Source organism: Hippocampus guttulatus, chromosome 12 (assembly GCF_054856545.1).
Source record: "Hippocampus guttulatus isolate MCC_2025c chromosome 12, RoL_Hgut_1.0, whole genome shotgun sequence".
In the NCBI taxonomy this organism is placed as follows: domain Eukaryota; kingdom Metazoa; phylum Chordata; class Actinopteri; order Syngnathiformes; family Syngnathidae; genus Hippocampus; species Hippocampus guttulatus.
The window spans coordinates 17,439,503-17,460,653 of record NC_141272.1 but is presented as its reverse complement, the minus strand read 5'-3'; the positions used below and the strand labels follow the sequence as shown (position 1 = coordinate 17,460,653).

Sequence of the window (21,151 nt, the reverse complement as noted above, 5' to 3'; positions counted from 1 at the left end):
AGAGTCTGTGTCACTTTATTCGAGTATCTGCCGATGGCATTTGAGTCATAATCTGAGACCTCTGTATAAAAAGAGCGTATCCAAATTGTCACACTTGTTTGTCAATTTAAAAGCAGCTCAGCCGTGAAATGTGTGCTATTAAGCCTCCCTGGCCCACGGACATAGTCAGGATACAATATGCTTTGAAGTAATACACTTGTGCATTACTAATATTAACTTCACCCACTTCTTGCTTGCCATCTCAGTTCCACAGTGGCTCAGCCCTCCGAAATGCCTCCTTCGCCACTGGTGTGGGAATAGCTGCTGTAGTGAGTGCGGTCATCTTTGCCAACTGTGAAGATGCTAAAACGGAATCACGAAAGCGTCTCAATGTCTTCTGTCACCTGGGTAGCGTTTCACTGGAAAGCAGGGCTCTTCGTTCTGCTGCTCATATGCTAAAATATGAAGGAAAGAAAAAAGAAAGAAGGTCGCAAATTTAGGGGGGGAAAAATACTTTGTAGACCAAATCAGAATGTGGTAAATGTCGTGTCATCCACTAAGATTTAACATCACACTGCTCTGTAATGAAGTCCATTTGTTTTTAATGTACATATTTGAACAACGGATTTGTATTTTAAAAAATGTGCTTTTCATAAGATGTGATTGTGACTTTCCCCCTTGTGACAAGGCTTGGACTACTATAGCTGTCTTTTGGTCTCCACTTTAAGTGAACCAAATTGGCATGAAACCCAACCTGATATTCAGACAATCGACTGTAGCTACATCATCAGATTTCTTGGGGGGAACTTTTCTTAACAACAATGTTCCTGAGTACATTAATGAATTTACTGATACTGTACTCCTCCACACTTTTTTTTGTACTTGTAGTAAGTTTAATTACCAAAGATGATGAGACATACACGCAAGTAGTCAAAATATTCCGACTGTGTGCAAAATGGGTGTGTTCTTCAATATCAGGCCAATTTTGAAGTCAGCATTATGACAAAGAAGAAATATTTCTTTGGGCTACATCCTCAACTTCTGAATCGCACTCTGTATCGGTTTCAGAGGTCATTTTGATTAAGGGAATATATAAAATTTGCAATTTCCAGAGGCAGGAATGGAATTCATTTGAACATGTATGTGAGGTTTTCCACTCAAAATGAATGCATGCTGTCATGCATGCAATTTGAGAGATGATATATGCAAACCAATTTTCTGGGAGAGGCACTTACAATTTGAATTGGTCAACCGCAGTTACACCAGTACGAGTCGGATAACACCAGAAAAAAAACAGCCGAAGTTTTTCAACGAGTTAAGTCTTTTTAATTTTTTTTTTTGTAGAAAGGAGCTTCACATGCTGCTGTGCGATATAAACACGCTTGCTCAGCTGAGGCCACACATGCCATGTGAAGAGTAAAAATTAGGCAATGACTTAAGAAATACTTATAGGGGGACAAAATGGATGAAATATGCAAATATGTATTTATAGTAAAATTTTAAAGTAACATTTTCAATTTTACCGAGTAAAAATAAGTTGGCCGCCATGTAATATTTATCGTATATGCACCTCCTCTAATTTAAACACGCTCATCTTGACCTCACTCATAAACAGCACATTTCTAGTGCAAAAAGAAGTAAAAAAAAATGTTGTCTATGAGCTTTTCCTGGACTCACTCTCTGTAATTCTTGATCAAAGATGTCAAAATTAGCCTGATTGTGTCTGTGTGTCGCAACTCGCTGCTATTTCGTTGCCATCCGTGTGTCTTTAAATACGGTAGGATAATGAAAGCACTATAAAGTTCAGTTGTATCGAAAGAAGCAACGGCCAGTTAGAAGGGAACTGAAATGTTTATCGACTTTATTCTTCCCTGAAACACAAAGGAGAAAAAAAAGCAATGTAGCGGGTTTGGTAAAAAAAAAAAAAAAAAAAAGGACATCCATCTTGCAGAACTACTTAGTGACTTATTTTGTATGCCGCAGACCCTTTCTGTGGACGACCCTATGACACTTTTACAACAGGATGTGAGTCTTTTCTGCAATTCCAATTCAATCGCCGTTTTCCCTCCACTTTCCTCGACGTCCGCGCCGCACGAGGAAGTGATCTGATCGTTTTTAGCTGAGGTCAACGTCGTACGTGTAAAAGGGGAGGACCGACGAAAAGATCTCCGGCAAAGTTTTGCGCTTAGAAATAAAGCAAGCAGAGAAAAAAGTGACGGCTTAGAGTAGGCAAGATCCAGCCCGTCCTTTGGAAACTGCTCTATTTTGAAACATTTCTTCGAATGCTTTGTCGATCTGAGGACTGTAGGGATAAACGGGGGACTCGTCATCCAAAAGAAACCGCTCCAAGCTAGAAAGCAGTAAAACCAGCAATAGCATTCTCTCAAGGTTGGAATTTATATCACCATCTAACTACGGACTTTCAGCTCACCGAGAGCGTCAACAGGAAATAAGTAGCATATTTCACTTGTTGTTTGTAAATGGTCATAAAAGTCCCAGGTCTGCCCGGCTCCTCTTCATACTTGTACACTGTATCCAGAAGAAATAGCTTTGAAGTAAATTATTTAATATATTTTTAGAAGTTATTTCCTATCCTGTTCCTGTTGGGAAGGCATGCGTTCTCCTCACACCTCAGAAAGTATGCTTATGTATATATGTGAAATAGAGAAGCTAATACACACACACACACACACACAATGTACCACTGTATAGAAAATTGTGTTAGCCTGCACATTTCTAAGGCTGTGAAGTTGATTTTATTTTTAAACCTTGCATACAACTGTACATACTTTCTTTCTTTTTACCCCACAACGAGGAAATCTTAGAGGACAAACGGCGCTGTCCAGTGGAATACGCAGTAATATCGACCGTATGTTGTGTGTAGAGCAAATTTGTACATAAATAGAAAGGAGAAGCCTCGTTTTGTTAGCGATGTTCACTCTGTCACTTGCGGCAACGCCGCGTGAATATGTTGAGGATTCACCGTGTTGCTCTCTACCTCTTGAGCTCTCCGACTTGGTTTTGATTACCTCCAAATGTTGACGGAGAGGAATAAAAAAAAAAAAACACTTGAATGTCCATTCAAGCTTTTATACGGAAATGATCAAGTCTCGGGACCCACCCGTCGCGCTCTCCCTTATGTTCAACTAAGCATTCAACTCCAAATTTGAGTCATCCAATGTTTTTTGGTTTGTAGTTTTTTTTTGAGGGGGGATTTACCCATCAGTAGCCAAGGGTTACCTGACTGTTAGCTAGTTTTAGCTCCATAATAATAATAGGACACTAGCTTTTGGCGAGGAAGAGTTACTTATTTAACCCCAACTGGCTGTGTGTTCAAACCTGGATACCGAAGGTTTAAAACCTGTCACATTCTACGTGTATATGCGCGGAGCAAAGCACACTCTTTTTTCTTTTAAATGATGCTTTTGTTGATGCTGTCAGAGGTTTTGTCACGCTTACCCAAAATGAAAGGGGCCAGTAGCTCCAGAATGCGATCAACTTTAACTAGGAATTCGCATGTTAGCTCAGTTGAAAACAAAAAACAAACAAAACAAAACAAAAATATGGTTTTATTCAGCATTTACGGTGCATTCAGAAATGATTTTTGTTGCAGCCTTGTGCTGGACTGATGACTTAAAAAAACTGCAAAAACTAAGAAAATGTAATACACTGATACATTGGGTTACGAGTGCCCCAACGAGCTGTTTCAGGGCCAATTTTCTTGCTTTGTATACCTCGTGCACTTCAAACATTTGGGAATTTTTGGGAAGGATCAACACCAGGGTGGACACATTTGTGAAGTGGAATGAACAACAGCATCAAATGCTCTTGTCAGATGAGAGCAAAATTGGGCTTTTTGGGCAAAATGCAAAACATTACCATAATTTTGCACGCCCCACTTTTTTGGTTTTTCATTTAGAAACAAAAATGTAAATGATGGAATGAATTTAGTTCCACTTCACAATTGTGTCCCACTTGGTGCAAATTCTTCACAAAAAGAACATCAAATTGTATTTCTTTTCTGAAGCCTGAAATGTGGCAAAATGTCAAAAGGTTCACGGGGGTGAGTATTTTCGCAAGCCACTGTGTACAAATATTTCTTTTGTTTGTTTGTTTCTGTAAATTAGCTTTGAAATCTTGCACTTTCAGAATTCTCCTTGTTTCTTTCAACTAAATTATCGTCATGGATTTGATTCTGTTTATTCCCTAGTTTTGTTCATCCATGTCAGTGTGGCATTAATAATGAATTTCTGTGGATCATCTTTGAGGTGTTCCACTCAATGAATCTAAATTGCTTTCCGAAGGATTTGAAAGGCTGAATTTTTAGCAAAAGGCCGCAACATAAATGTTCATACAAGCATGTCTGAATGCACATTAAATGATGTTCCGATTAGTGTATGACTGTCAGATCCTTTTTCAGCAAGGCTAGGCAAGGCTAAATGGCTGCTTGTACCGTGATTTCCGGACTACAAAGCTAACCTGATTAAAAGCTGCGACAACTCAATTTAGCCATCAAAACGCATTTGTACACATTGTTTGTTTCATATTATTAGCCGTGGGTCTCCATTTGCAAACAGGTCACACAGATGAATTAAACAAAACGTTATTTACCTTGAACGCAGGGAGATGTCGTTACACGAGGCCAATTCGCCAGTGTGCATCACCACGCAGCAATGCAGCCTTTGGAAAACAGTTGGCTACATCTTTTGGGAGGGGGGGGGGGGGCTAGGGGCTATATTTATGGCACTTGTTCCCTACGCTCATTCAGCTTAACTCAAGATGCTTGTTTTCGCTCAACTCTATGCTATATACTCTATGTTCAGTCCTAAACTACTGCATACGTACCGCTACATACACACAGCACTGCCGTATTAGTCTCGCACAGGCAACGTGCGCACTCCAACAGCATTTGTCAGATGAATATTGAGTATGAGGGCAGGCTCGAAGCTGTTTGATTTGCCCGCCGTGGTGTGTTTGGTAATTTAATTGGACAGATGTGATGAGACTGTTGATATACTGTATCTATTGACCTCTTGAAGCTTGTCAGTGAAAATTCATAAATAAAACCACGGCACATCAAAACCCAAAAGGGTTCAAAAAAGTGGGGGGTGGGGGGGTACCGGATTATCATCCGGAAAATATGGTATATTTACTGAAGTGGTATATCGGCATCCAACTTTGTTTTTAGTGAACATCTTTTACCGAAAGACAACGACACAATTGAAAATAGATACAATTAGCTAAGTGCTTTTTCATTATATAAATAATGTAATGTGAAGATATCCATGAACAGATGTGTGGAACTTGTTCAGACGTCACATCTACCCTGTCACACTCGGTACCGTTGACAGACCATTGCCTTCCATAAATTCCCCAATGGACAACAAACTGCAAGTGTTAATTGGAAACCGAAGTGAAATTTCTCAGGAATGAACACGACCCGTGGTCCAAGTTGTTACTCTCCCTTGCCATCGCTTCCATGACCCATCTTGTCAATGATGCCTTTTGCTTTATTTTGCGTTGGAATGAAGTACTTGAATCCGATTATACTCATTTGAAATATTTGATGAGTCCGAACTGACATACCTTTTTGTGAAACTAACCACAAATGTTGCAACCACTGGATTTGTTTAATTTGCTATTTGAAAAATATTTGTATGATGTTTGATGTTTTAATCAGATGCACTGTATCCTGAATAAATCTGCGGTATACACACACACACACACACACACAGTACATCCATACAAAAATACATCTGTTTATTCAATGATTCCCTCCTGAACTTAAATCAAGGTCAATGTTGAGGTATCCATTTAATGATTGTCAGCTTGGAGATGTGAAACCGGCCCCAAATTCATGCGGGAAATGTTAACAAAATTAAATGTGACATTTAAAGAAATGTGTATCATTCGTCTGACTGTTATTTGTATCTTATGACCAGACTGCTTTGTTTTTATCTGAAGTCTTCAATTCAAAGAACTTGAAATGAATTTGTTTCTAGCTCGACTGAATATTTCGATGGAGACAATTGACATTTTAGACGATAACAAAAATCTTTATTACAGAGATTGATTCACTTTTGAGCCAAAATCTCCTTGAACATTCAAGTCCTGCTTCGGATGGATTGCTTCCTTCATTTCCATTGAGCTGTCACAAGAGGGCTTCACCAAACATTTGCGGCTGCACAAAACAATAAAAGTACATTGGTTAGTTTACAGTAGTTCGTTTTAGTAAGTTTTAACTAGTGATGCACATAATGAAAAAACTCAACCCTACCGATAACCAATAATATCCTGCATTGTACGGCCTGAAAAACGACATCAGATTTGATAACCAATAATTTGTGTGTGTGCGCGTGTGTGTGAGATTGCGCATGCAGTCAGGTCGGCCAATCAGATGGCTATTTTGATTGTGAAAAACTTTATTTCACGTTTCTTTTGAAGGAAGACATTCACTTTCAGGAATAAAAAACATTGTTGGACTTGGTCCAGTGGATCCAAATATTGGCCGAGTCTGAGACAAAAAAAAAAACATGTCGAGTCCAGACTCAAATCTTGAGTCTGGAATCACGTACTACACAGCCTGGCAGCAGGATTCGATGTACTGTTGGAGAAAATGTTTGACATAGAGCTGATTTTTCTTATGTTGTCCACTGTTGATAAACAGAAATGAAGAAGGTAAATTACATCTAAAACAACAGCAACAACAAATATTTAAATAATACATTAAATGGGCCTTGCATGCGCAGTTAGCGTTGGGTTTAGGGCCCAACCAATGTGGATTATTTTTTTTTTAGGTTGAGGCCAATGCCGGTTTTTGAAACAGATTAATCGGCTGATTAAAAAAAAAAAATCGAACTGTATAAAACAATTCCCCCCGATGCAATGGGTGCCAATTATATGTGGATTTTCAACTGTCAACTAAATTTGTTATTTAAAAGTCAGATTTATGTTGCACTGATTTGTTTTACATTCTATCAATCATATCGGCACCGTTAAGTATGGAGGATGAAACATTTTGTTGGCTGAAGAAATAGGGTGACTTTACTGCTGCACAGGGGCCAAGGTATGAGGTCATGTTCCGTAGAATCGTTGACGAGAAACTGCTTTCCTACTTCAGTGACCGCCAAGTTGCCGGTCAGCTCCCTGACAGAGTCCCTTTGCGCTCAATTGCTCCAATTGAACTGCCGACCAGCTCTAGGAAGAGTTCCGGTGGTTACGAACTTCCATTTACTTGCAAATATCCGCAGCAGGTTAAATATTTTGCCTTCGGACCTTCGTCTGCCTTTCAAAGCAAATCAATGAATGCTGTTTTTGTGGGAATCGTGCTGTTCTGGTACTTCACTTGATCATTACACAGGAGGTAGAAATGAATGTCCATTAACAAATGTATTTTTTTTTCTCCATAGACGTAGAGATGATGTAATACCTGTACTGTTTGAATTCCGGCCTGACCTAGGACACAGTCATCCTGGTGTATGAATTCGCCATGAAAGAACAGGGGTGAAATGCCAAGCTGCAGGGAAAACAAAATAGAGAGGTCATTTCTAATGCACGTTTTTTTTGGGGTGGGGGGGGGCACCTTGTATTGGAACCTACCTGTCTGAAGAGCCTTCTCCCTTGTATCGATACAGTAGTAAAGGTGACGCTCTCCCCACTTTTTCGAACCCTTTTGACAACATCATCATGCTCCAAGAACTCCACTAGTTCTCCGTTGACTGCAAGCAGTAGATCTCCATCTTCCATTCCCGCCTCTTCTGCCGGACTCCCCTTGTCCACCTCCCGAAGCACGTGAACTGAGCCAGAGACCATTTATTTTTTTAAAGGTTGATTGAACATCCATTTTTTTAAACGAATCTTAGTTAAGATGGCATTGAAAAATCCCAGCTGTTCCACAGCTATTCACCAAGCCTACCACCAGATGGAATCCTTCAAGTACAATAGACCATGTTTAAGTATATGTTTATCAGGAGTATATTTAATGTACTTAATGTGGTGTTTGCCCCTTTCCTGATTTCTTATTTGTCACACTTAAAATGTTTGCCATCATCAAACAAATGTGCATATTTTTCAAAGACCACACAAGTAAAAACAAAATGTAGTTTTGACATCAAGGCTTTATGAAGGGAGAAAAAAAACCCTCCAAACCTACATGACCCTGTGTGGGGGATAGTGATTGCCCCCTAAATCTAATAGCTGGTCTAACATTGGCAATGAATCTTTCACATCTCTGTGGAGATAGTTTGGCCCACTCTCCCTTGCATAATTGTTTTAATTCAGCAATACCGGAGGGTTTTTGAAGCACGTATTTTAAAGGTTGTGCCAGCATTTCAATCAGATACAAGTCTGGACTTTGACTAGGCTATTCCAAAACCATTTTTTAAGCCATTCAGAAGTTGACGTGATGTGTTTTCGATCACTGTCGTGATGCAGAATCTAAATGCGCTTCAGCTTGAGGTCACAAACTGATGGCCAAGAATTTTCTGGTCAAGAGCAGAATTTTTGGTTCCATCAATCACAGCAAGTCGTCCAGGTCCTGAAGAAACAATTCAGCCCCAGACCATCACACTACCCCTACCGCGTTTTACTGTATGGTATTCTTTTTCTCTAAATGCCGGTCACATTTACGGCAGATGTAACATTTGTGACTGCTCGTAACCCTTACCAGACTGATAGAATTACTTTATTTCTCATCTGTTCTTGAATGACTTTGACTCATGTCATTTTGTTGCAGTATTTTTAGATCTTTTGTCCCACTTCATTCTACTTAGGTGATTTCTTGACTGAGCGGATCTGGAGGTAATCAGGCTTGGGTGTGGTTAGTGAAAATGAACTGAAATATCTAACTAATAGCTACAATAAATTTGAAAAAGCAACCCCCCCCCCCCCCCCCCCCCGCTACCCACAATGTATCAAACCACTATTTAAAATATGCATTTTATATTTACCTTGCTTATCTTTGTCTGATCTTTACATTTGTTTGAGGATCTTTTCATAGATTTCCTCAATTGACTCCGACTCTGTCCATCATGACTGTCTTACCTGTTTGTCGTTTATCTGGAATCTTCTCTTGCCTAAGCAGGAAACCATATCCCTCAGGACCTTTAACAAGATGCATTGTCTTTGCCGAGTGTGGGAGATTACAGTGGCCTGCCAGCACAGGCAAGATGGGCATCTTCCTCCTGATATAGCAAGACTCGCTTTCACCATCAATGACCAACACGGTCACAGAGTCTGCACTCTTCTTCAGCTGAGAACCAAACACACTGCAGGACTCACTCACAGTCTTAATCGAGCAAAATATTAAAATAAACTATGAATATGACAAAATAGTTTCTTACTGATTTGTTGATAGAGTCGTGTGTGAGATGGGATGTCATGATGCCATTCATCCAGACCAATCTGTCCCCACTGGTGACTCCAGCTTTCTCTGCTGGACCATCAGTTTCTACGCTCAGTATGCAGCGTCCTTTTAGGCCTGCAAAAACACGTGAAACATGGGCTTAATTTATACTGCAGCCCCTCCCCCCCCAGGGTTATTCCAAAGTACATGTAATTTACACCATATTGAATTGTATGTTCATTTTTATGCACCAATCATGAAAACCTGATAACATAAGTTGTCCACTGTAGTAACCACTGTCCCTGAAAGGGTTAATGCTGTCGTTTACATGTGCTGACGTCAACATTGATTGTATTTCGTGTTATATCCTACTTGTGTGTTCCAATATCAGATATGAATTACCCACATTTGGAGCAGGCCAGATACTGAAAAGATCCAATTCTGTGTTTTTTTAAAACTCTGATGGCATGACATTTCAAGAAAAGCAGGCATTTGAACAGTGTTGTGCATCATAATTGTTCCATTTTGTGTTGGTACCTTCCGCTGAGATCAGGGTCATGCCCAGGCCACAGCCCTGATGCCGGGTGATGTGACACAGTCTGGGCCGAGAACAAGGGCCTCCCTTGGCAGCTGTAGCCAGCATCTTTAGGTCCGCACCTGAACAAACTGCCTGCATTGGACCAACAGAGACGCAATCCGTACAAGTTGAGTGTTTGTGTAGAGAAAGTAAAAGATACAAGGTAACTGTTACCCCTGGCACAGATGGCAATAAGGGGGTAAAACTTGTATTTTAGTTCACCGCACACAAAGTGAAATATTTCAAGCCTTTGTTTGTTTCAATTTTGGTGATTATGGCAGAAAGACGCAAAAATAAGAAATCTACTGTTTCACAAAACTAGAATGGCAAATGATCTTAAGCATAAAAATGTTGACCTTCTGAAAAGTGTATGAAAGTAATATGCCCTAAGTACTATGTTGGGCCTTGTTTTGCATCAATGACAGCATCAAGGTGGCATGGCATGGTTACAAGTCAGAAGTTCTTGTAGCGACTACAAGCATCTTGGGCTACAATATAGCCCAAGATGCTTTTTATGGCTGGTACTATTTATACTCCGGCGCAAGTTCTAATCCGGAAAATACGGGATATCATTTTACGAATATGTGCACCCCTTTCTCAGTGTGTTTGAGCTTTAAAGTTCTCGTTACAGCCCCGAAGTGCACTGTGTGATTTGTTGCCATAAACAGGGGTTTCGGATATGGGGAACATGTCATTTGAATTTTATACACGGTTGCTGCACTGAAGTCAAGCTGGATCATTCAAACTTTTACTACGTACTCCTATAGCTTCCAGTTACCCTGCCAGTCTCTCCAGTCGCCAGTTCTAGATGGCAAGTCTGTTTTGGTATTGAACTTTATTTTGATCACGTGTATAGTCAGATGTTTTAGTGTACCTTATTGTATGTATTTGCTGAATTGTATTGCTTTTTACTCATGTTATGAGACCTGCTCATGGGGAGGAGTGTAACATATGGTGCACTATTTCTCACCGTTTGTGTGCTTTGGACTTACGGTGGTGTGCCTGCCCCCTACTAGCCATTGCCCGTTGTCCTAAACTGCAACTTATTAAAATTCATGTGGTAAATAAAGTCTGGTGACAAAGACTTTATCCTCACAAGGGTCACGGTGGGGTGCTATTTCAGCTGTCTTCGGGCAGTAGGCGGGGGACACCCTGAACCGGTTGCCAGCCAATCGCAGGGCACACACAGACGAACAACCATTTGCGCTCACACTCACACCTAGGGACAATTTTGAGTGTTCAATCAGCCTGCCATCCATGTTTTTGGAATTTGGGAGGAAACCGGAGTACCCGGAGAAAACCCACGCAGGCACGGGGAGAACATGCGAACTCCACACAGGAAGGCCGAAGTTGGAATTTAACACGGTACCTCCGCACTGTGAGGTTGACGCGCTAACTAGTCAACCACCGAGCCACCTAGGTCACATATGCATACATTCATTCATCTTCCGAACCGCTACATCCTCACTAGGGTCGCGGGGGTGCTGGAGCCTATCCCAGCTGTCCTCGGGCAGTAGGCGGGGGACACCCCGAACTGGTAGCCAGCCAATCGCAGGGCACACAGAGACGAACAACCATGCACACCCTCACTCACACCTAGGGACAATTTAGAGTGATCAATCGGCCTGCCATGCATGTTTTCGGAACGTGGGAGGAAACCGGAGTACCCGGAGAAAACCCACGCAGGCCCGGGGAGAACATGCAAACTCCACACAGGGAGGCCAGAGCCGGAATTGAACCCGATACCTCTGCACTGTGAGGTCAACGTGCTAACCACTGGACTACCGGGCCGCCCCATATGCATACAGTATATCTATTTTTAATCTTCAATGAAACTTTCAAGTGGAGTTGTGTAATACTTAGTCCGAGCCATGTTATATCAACTTGAAGGGTAGCTGTTTTTCTGGTACCTGCTCATAGTCAACTTTCGTCAACACCAGGAGAAACAAATGTAAGCCAGAGGACTGGATCTTCCTTGCCACCTGTCAGATAATTGCAGTGTGACACTTTAGCCAGCAGATGTTACGCAGACAAATCAGCAGGATGGAATTCATTTTGCATCATGGCAGCTGTTTTCTCAGGTTTTGGCCCCAAAATGTCTTTCAAGGTTGTTCAGAATTTAGCAAACTCTTTATTGATTTGCTTTGATATCACAAGGCTCTAATGATTAATATAAGTAGGATAGCGGCTTCTGTTTCGACCAGTCTTCTATGGGATGGACAGCTGACATGACATTTTGCGCTGTGGGGGAATCCGCACTCTAACCTTGATGAAGTTCATGTTGACCACATAGTCATCATTGACCTCCAACACTCTGTCGCCCGCTTTAAGTCCACTGTGCTCAGCTGGGCTCCATGGGTCAACATCTGTGATCTCTAAGCCTTGCTTTTCTGTGACCCTCTGCAAGTAGAAGCCAAAATTCTGCCCCTCCACACGCCTCAAGTGGTACAGTTTGGGCAGAGGATTTTGTTCTGATTCTGGACACAAAGTTCTCAAAACAAGTTCAGTATGACAGGGCGCACGTTGATGCACCATTGCATGACCTTTTCATGGAAACCTTACCAAAATCATCAGTGATGACCAGAGCTGGATTATCGATCCCTTCCTTTGGGTTGAAGGTAAAACTGTCAGCACAAATGTGAAAAAGTCATGGATGTTTTAAAAATAGTAGGACAGAAATTCACTGGACCTGAAACATGCATTTCCATCAAGGACAGTGTGTTTACGAACTCAACTAATTTGAACCAGACTAAAATCTAGGAAGACGTAACTGTGATATACTCAACATTTAAAAAAAAAAAAAAACTGTTCACATGTCAGCGTCTGTCTGTCTCTCTCTCTCTCTTTCTCTCCCTCCCGTCTGTACTGTACATACATAAACACTTAAACATGCAAATATCTATAGAGGAATGGGCCATATTCCGCGCCTCCAGACCCTTTAGTGGGCACATGAAATTCATGGGGTGCTGAATTATTGTTACCCGATCAAGTGAATACGTGTGTGCCTTTGAGGCTCGAACGCAACAGTGAGTGCAAATACGAACACATTTTGAACCGACTGATGCACATTAGATTCACATTAATGTAAAAAAACATGATTGTTTCTTTGTAATTTTAATTTCTGAGCGATAAACAACCCAGCACTAGGATTTCTTCACCCAAAAATAAAAACTATGATTGTTGGGGATTTCTGCTACTTATTCACTGATTCGGGTAAATGAGCTGTCTTCACACTCGCGTATGTACGTGCAACGTGACTACACTTTATATGTGAAGACATTTTTACTTAACACAGTTAAGTTATTCAAACCCTGTGCCGCAGCACACGCGGAGATATTGTCAGGTGTGCCATGGGAAATTCTCCAATATATGCCTGTGCGGTCTATCGCCTGACATTGTAATCGTGTAGGACTCTTCCATACCGGTAGGGAGCAGCAGCAGCTAGCTAATTATTTATGCTTCGAGACAAGCGAAGTTTCCGGCATGAGGCATTACAACGAAAGGTATCTGTCATTTAGATTTACGTTGGCCGGAGATGCAACGGCACCAATGTTGCCTCTAAGCTGCGCAATTGCGCACAGGTTGCACACTCTCAGCCCACAAGAAAACCTATCCAGCGCAGTGAACGCACTGCAAATGAATTAGATATAGAACCTTTTTTTCTGTATCAATTTGCTGTGTAATTCAGTGAGTGACAGGTGTGCAGCCAATCACACGATACGATGCAATGACGCTATGCAGCCAATCACGGCATTGATAGTACTTGCGCGTGTTCTCCGCTATTCTATTTTCTTTTTCGAGTGAGAAAGGTGTGTTCTGTAAAACATGCAGCAAAACTTAAGCTGTAAGCAAATTTTCTGATCGAAAAATATGGACTAAATGGAAGCTGGACACATTCATCAGAAAAGTCATTTGAATGATGTTGATGATACAAAGACTCAAGATGGGAAAAGGGATTGGTACAATACTGTGGGAGAGTGCAAACGACCGGGAGAATGACCGGCTGTCACACAGAAAAAAATCAGACACTGAGCAAGTTAAAGTTGTAATTGACTATATTTTACTTGCCATTAAAATGAATGCACCAAATATTGCATTGATGTTGATTTGATTCCTATTCAATGTGTTATAATGTGTTAATTTTCAATGTTAAAAAACGCTTATCGTAACACTTACTTCTTAAAATAAGATTTTTTCAAATTTTCAGGTCGTGGTGCGCTGCGGGATTATTTTCAATGAAAGAAATGTGCCTTGGCTCGAAAAAGATTGAAAAACACTGACTTATCAAACACATTAAACAAATTGTGGTTTAGCTAGCAACATTTAAGCAATACTTGTGGGATGTGCTCTGAATGTGACAGTTAATTTGTGTCACTTCTGGTGCCTGACTGCGACCTGACGACTTAGTATAATCACGACGCGGTATCGTGGGAACATGAAAAATGTCGCACAAAATATTTTGATGGAACAGATTCTTGTCGGTTCTAACAACATGCTTACAGACTCGTGAATAAGAATCACACAACTTTTTTTTTTTGGTCATCAACGCACACTTCTAAAGCAACTCACAGCACCGTGTCCACACTACATCCAGACTCCATAATGTGCTGCACTGTCATGTCAATTTGGGTTTCACACAAGAACGTTATACAAAGTATGCAAATTAGTAACCACAGCAAATATTAACATTGTGGGCTTTTCCCCACACACCACATGTGTGTATACTATTTTACAATACAGTGAAACTCCTCTAGAACGAAACCGACATGGGCAAAATTACCCCCTAATGTGAAAAAATCTTCATGCATGAACACCATTCCCATTCTACTGCCCGCCCATAAGACGAAAACCCCCTCTGTTGCGTTATACGAAATCATTTTCTCTGCTGCAGCCTCGCGAAGACATTCACTACAACGAAGTCAAATCCAACAGCGACCTCTACTGCTTCGTTCAGCAACGGCAACAGCAAGCACCACACTGGTTTACATAGTGAACGATGTTTATTTCGGTCACAGCTGCGAGTTTCCTGAACGCAACATACTCATAGCTACTCTGCCATTGGCTTACCGAGCATCATTTTGGCCTCCGATTGGCCAAGAGGGACCTCACTGTCTATGTGTGTAGATACTGAAGCTAGATCCGTAGAAGATAGAGTGGAATGCATCCGATTAGCTGCTCAGAGTAAATTGCTTATGGCTCGACGGACATTCAAATCAACGAGAAAGGTATGCAAATATCCATTATGAATACAAGAGAAAATTGACACAACAGTGCCAGTGTGTATGTATAAAATCCCGATACAAACCAAAAGTTGTAAAAATATCACGGTTATGGGTAAAGCATGAGCCTTAATGGAGACTTCTTTCTTCTTACTTTCTTTCCTTTTTGATTGATATAAAAATGATTTATTAGATCTAAACACATAATACGGGGCAGGACGAGATAAGTTCTTTACTTCTTCCTACTCTCTTGAACATAACTGTGTTGAATGATGACTGATTTCTCTTTCCTTTTTACTATTTTACTTACCTTACTTTCTGTCAAATTATTACTGTATATGTTTTATGTTCAATAAACAAACGAAACGAAACGAACGTTTCCTCGAATGCTTTACTTGTTATCATGCTAAAAACCTTACACTGGAGCGCTAATGAGAGAGAAGCGCTCCAGTTAGCGTAAGGTTTTTAGCCTTCGAGAGCTAACTATGGCCATCGAGGACTACGAAGCATCCCGAGGCTGGCTTAAAAGTTCATTGCATGTCATCAGCTGAGCAACGCTGTCTTGGGTGGCGATCGAGGGGAGGTCGAGTTAGAGGCAGTGAGATGGTGGAAAGAAAAGCCACCGGGTCCAGGAAGTATTTGTTATTGTTAGATTCAGACGAGCATGGACGTTGCATTGCTAAAATGGCTACAAAACGGACCTTTGGATGTCAAGCAGCTAAGACAAGAAGAGCTCTGATGCTGGAAGAGAGGGTAAAAGCGATCAAAATGAAAGACGGAGCAAGCAAAATAAAAGACATGATCCAAGAAATTGATGTAAGTGAAAGTGAATGCTGATCGTAAATTTCGTAATTTCTTTCCCTTTTTTTCTTTCTACACTGACAATATAAAGTGTCAAATAAGTGTGTGCTCATACTTATGCACTATTGGAATAAAAATAGAGTACACATACATTTGTGTGTGCGTGTACACATACGTTTGTTTGTGTGTGTGTGTGTGTGTGTGTGTGTGTGCTTACATCTGAGATCAAATTTGCTACAGGTGAAAAACCCCTGTTGTGAAAAATTTCTTGCTGCAAACATGATTTCGTTGTAGAGGAGTTTCACTGTACCACGTTTCGTGTTTCTAGCAACACTGCCACCTAGTGTACAGTCAGAGAACATAAAGTACCTATGGAAACCCAATTTCACCATTAATCCAGTGTGTTTTTGCTTGATGATACATCTCCAAGGAGGAAGCATATTCATAATTTTCTTCGCTTTGCCATATCCAATACGGTTGCAGCGTCGACGTACTTAGGAAAGCTCCTTTGTGCAGGGGTGTCAAACTCATTTTGGTCACGGGCCACATTGTAGTAAGTTTCCCTCGGAGGGCCATTCTGACTGTGAAACCGTATCAGTGTTTAATAACCTCATTGTATTATTACATATAGAGTACACAATTAATAGATAAATAATTTTGAAATCAAAAGTCAAGGAGACGAGTCCGTTCGACTGTTGTTATGTAATAATGTAAAAACAAGAAAATGCTTGCAGTAGCTCAACACGATGATTTATTGCAGATGACAATTTGAAATTTGGTATAGATTTTAGCATGCGTAATGGAAGTTGACCTGGTTGAATTGCTTTCGCGGGCCACATAAAATTATGTGGCGGGCCAGATCTGGCCCCCGGGTCTTGCGTTTGACACCTGTGGTATATGTAATGTAACTGTTGTCTATGATAATACTTGCTTGCGGTTGTACCAAAAGGCGCCATTCAAGATTGCTAGTCTCGTCTGTGGGGTATTAATCCCCCCGCCCCCCAACCCCATGCCTCTTTCCCACGGCATCATGCACGGATGCTTTTTTTTTTTTTTTTTTTCCCCCAGAGGGGGAAGGTGGGGACTGGGACAAGCGCTGTAAAAGTACGATTATATGAATAAGGACGAAGGGATGATGACAGAAGGGTACCCGGGTCACGGACAGAGCACGGACCGGCAAAATAGGATAAAGTGGCCATCTCTGTTCTTTATTATTATTAATTATGAAGCCTAGCCAATCAGGGATGTCGCTAAGACAGCGATATATGTCTTGACCACTGAAAAGCGCACTTTCGGCAACCGCATAGCACAATCGCAAAATAATTTTTAAAAACTACAATAGCTATAGATAGTGGATTGGTAGACGGACGAAATGTTATCAAGTGCCGAAGAATATTGTGAGATATGATGGTACTGTACATGTGTATTTCCCCTGCAAAGAAATCCACTGTACTGTAGTCTGTAGTGACATGCAATAAGACAGGGGTAGGGAACCTATGGCTCGCGAGCCATATATAGCTCTTTTGATGATTGAAACTGGCTCGCAAAAAAAAAAATAAAAATCTCGTTGGTTTATTAATGCATCCATCGATTGGTTTTTCACTGCTTATTTCCTGTTTGGGCTGCAGTTGGCTCCAGGAGCCATTTTGATTGGATGATACTGGCCAACATTGCCGTTGCTGTGGAAACAGGTATACTCCCCCTTTTGAATCAACCCACTCGGCCATGAGCTCAAAGCTAATCCTTAGCGAATAAGATGGCGAAAAGAAAAAAAGATGACGAGTTTAGTAGACTTCAGGACGAATGGACCAAAGGATTCGCCTTTGTGGAGAGAACGGGTTTTGGGGTGTGTCTGATTTGCAATGACAAAATACCATCGATGAAACGGTTGAATGCAGAGCGGCACTTTGACACGCCCCATGCTACGTTCGCATCAAAATACTGTGCGAGAGACGGCCGAAAGGAATCGTGCAAGCTACTGAGCTGTGTGCAAGCTAGCTAGCAGTAACTTCGCGTGTGGACCCGGCAAGATGACTTTTCTTCCGATAGTTTTGCTGGATTTTTAGCAAACGGAAAACCATTTACATTAATGGTGAGTATTAACACAAAATTATTTAAAAAAAATACATTCAGAGGCGGGCGGCCCGGTAGTTCAGTGGTTAGCACGTCGACTTCACAGTGCAGAGGTACCGGGTTCAATTCCAGCTCCGGCCTCCCTGTGTGGAGTTTGCATGTTCTCCCCGGGCCTGTGTGGGTTTTCTCCGGGTACTCTGGTTTCCTCCCACATTCCAAAAACATGCATGGCAGGCTGATTGAACGCTCTAAATTGTCCCTAGGTGTGAGTGTGAGCGTGGATGGTTGTTCGTCTCTGTGTGCCCTGCGATTGGCTGGCAACAGATTCGGGGTGTCCCCCGCCTACTGCCCGAAGACAGCTGGGATAGGCTCCAGCACCCCCCGCGACCCTAGTGAGGATCAAGCGGTTCGGAAAATGGATGGATGGACATTCAGAGGCTTATTATACTGACATTTTGTTGAAATCACTTTTAAAATACAGTAAAATACAGTTATATATATGTGGCTCTCACTGAAATACATTTCCAAATATTTTGCTTTTATGGCTCTCTTAGTCAAAAAGGTTCCCGACCGACCCCTGCAATAAAGAAGTATTTGCAAGTAGTGTCTGCTGGAAATTCAGCTGCTCGATAAGAGGCACATCAAAGAGATTTTTGCATGTTGTGAGGGAAGACTTTCAACTAATATAGCTGGAGTGAGTGCAGAAGATGCAGAGGCCAGGGAGGAATGGAAGAGGATGACCCTCTGTGATGACCCCTGAACAGGATTAAGGCCAAAAAACAAAAGAAAGCTCTGGCTCTCACAGTGAAGGCGGACGCGTTTTGCTCTACTGCCCCCTCCTCTTTACTCCTCTGCTTTGCTGACTCTGTCTAATGTGCTGTCTTCTGTCTTGATATAGCCTCTGTATTTTTTTCTTCCGAAAAGACAAACCATGGAACTAGTCAGTTAGACTCTCAGAACTATGGATACAATTTTTTTCGACGAAAACAGCAAGCGGTGGGGAGCCTTCTTGCCCCTCTGGGACATTTGTTGCTGGATACACTTTGCGTTGACCGAACTTAACCGCAAAGTGGATGTGTTGGAGTCGCTTCGCAAAACGGAAAAACCAGGAGTAGTTGTACCGACCTGGAAAATTGATTGACTGATTGATCAAGAATTTGGCAGACTGACGCCACGCGGAGTCACATTTGACAATAAAGTTGTATTCAATTCAATTCAAATGCTAAAATACATTCAACACTGTCTGAAATTGTAGACAGCCTGTTCCCAAAACAATTGTTATCTGGGCTTTCCCGTGGATGGAAAAACACACGAACGCGAGTATTCCTATTTCCCTTTCCCTACACTCCTCTCTGAGCCTGTGACTGATAAGGTCTCGACCTTGCAGCTGCAGGCGCAATGTTAACGTTGGATCCCGCCTCTCCCCCATGGCACAGCTAGAGAGACTTTAGCAGCCCGTTTCACTGATTGTGACGCGTTCCACTTCTTCCCCCGCACTGTTCATTGCGTTAAGTTTCAAGAATTGTTGTCCTAACTTTTTAAATGTACGCTACATGTGCTGAGCTTTTTTTCTCTGGCTCAAACCATCCTCCCATTTAAGGAGAATGATTGGAGTCTATCCGGTTTTTTTCCTTCTTCTTTCCAACTGTTTTCCTTTCACATCTAAGATCTCAGGGCGCTTAACAGTGACCCACCAGGCTTCTCGTGCTGTCTCCCTGATGTTGGTTATTACCGTCTTGTTTATGTTCCTCTGGATGGGTTGTAACTGGGAAGTAAATTCCTTTTTTTTTGTTGTTGTTGTTTTTTTTGGGGGGGGGGGTTGCATTCTGTACTTGACCAATAAATCTGATTCTGATCAAATAAAAGACTATACCACTCTGAAGCAGGGTCAGAAAAGTAAGCATTATAATCATTATCATAACTGATCTCGTCCTAACCCTAACCCCAAACTGCTCTTGGGTACAACCTTACCGTGCATTCTTTGCTTTGACCTCTCGACTTTAAACTGAATTCTGCCACTAAGAAGGCAACGCTAAGGATTTACTCACCGTGGAAGCTCAGTCACATCCTGGCAGCCTAAGGAGTACACAGAACCATAATAAAAAGTATCATGTGGACCAGCTCAAAATGTATTTTGAAACAATTTTAAATGGTGTGCATTAAAACCAGAGGCAACTGTACACTCTTGCCCACAGCTTCAGTCAGTTTAATTGAAACCAATTTACCGCCAGGCTTAATTCCTTCCTCACGCTGTAAATAGGTTGTTATTGTCTCATAAAATATTTTATGTTAAAGTTCTGATCTTGTGGTCACGATAAGCAGAGTCTATCAAAATCGAACACAATCGACCCATATTTTAAAGTGCAAATAAAGTAGTTCCATAGAGCAAATTGGCAAAACAAGTAGAGATAAAGTGGTTTTACGATATGCCGCATATCATCTGATTAAGAAGTACATTAATCGAAAAATAATTCATAATCCCTAAAAAAAAAAAAACCTATTCTTCCTGTAAAGTGATACTGATTTATTTCGGTTTAGATTAATTTAAACAGAGCATTGTCCTGACCCTGCTCTATTTGGAAAGAGATTATTTTGTTGGGATTTGGTGCTATACTGTCTAAATCAAATTGAGCTGATCACTCTGGAACACAATTACTTAGTAGACTTCTGTTCAGTTTTTGCTCATATGTACGATGGTAACTTTTCACACATAGCAAACCCCTTAAACTATTTCTGAACTCTTTCCTCCACTGATCAAAAAAACAGATCTTGCCGTGTTGCGAAGACACGATCGACAGCACAAATGAAACATACCACAGCCATACTTGTCACAGACTTCTTTTTCATGCAAAGCAGCTTTCAGGTGAAATAACGGTAAGTGCTTTGTTCAGGAAAAAAAAAACCTGAAAGAGGAAGAGTAGCTTACCTGATCTTGGCTTCATGGTGTTCCCACCTCGCTATCGGCTCAGACTAAAGAGCAGTTGAGAGACCAGCTTTGGAGTTAAGGGATAATTAAAAAAAAAAAAAAAAAAAAAACGTTATCAGCAAGTCACTTGGAGGCTCCTTTCCAAACAACCATGTTTAAATATTTACTCACTGGGTGGTTTAAACAACTCAAGCTATGTATGCTCAGAGTTTGTGTGAAACAGGCAACACGGT

The 21,151-nt window shown here is 41.3% G+C and overlaps 2 protein-coding genes across 3 annotated transcripts in view; one reads left to right on the top strand and one right to left on the bottom strand.

Annotated features, from left to right (window-relative positions):
* nlk2 (nemo-like kinase, type 2) overlaps positions 1-5,883 on the top strand; it is a 29,499-nt gene extending 23,616 nt beyond the window's left edge. Inside the window, exon 11 of the mRNA XM_086124759.1 lies at positions 246-5,883. Coding sequence (XP_085980885.1) covers positions 246-300 — 55 coding nt within the window. The 3' untranslated portion in view covers positions 301-5,883. The remainder of the gene's footprint in view (positions 1-245) is intronic.
* A 125-nt stretch (positions 5,884-6,008) lies between these two features.
* Positions 6,009-21,030, bottom strand: LOC147197686 (Na(+)/H(+) exchange regulatory cofactor NHE-RF4-like). 2 transcript variants are annotated; one of them, XM_086124760.1, is made up of 11 exons: positions 20,919-21,030; positions 20,041-20,068; positions 12,462-12,523; positions 12,165-12,376; positions 11,810-11,881; positions 9,860-9,992; positions 9,321-9,457; positions 9,022-9,229; positions 7,579-7,775; positions 7,409-7,495; positions 6,009-6,160 (listed from the first exon to the last, which is right to left on the bottom strand). In XM_086124760.1, the coding sequence occupies exons 1-11, from the start codon at positions 20,932-20,934 to the stop codon at positions 6,131-6,133; spliced, it is 1,182 nt and encodes a 393-aa protein (XP_085980886.1). In that variant the 5' UTR covers positions 20,935-21,030; the 3' UTR covers positions 6,009-6,130. The 2 variants fall into 2 exon arrangements, with proteins under 2 accessions (XP_085980886.1, XP_085980887.1); XM_086124761.1 differs by having other exon boundaries at positions 12,165-12,299; positions 20,919-20,940.
* Positions 21,031-21,151: the final 121 nt, after the last annotated feature.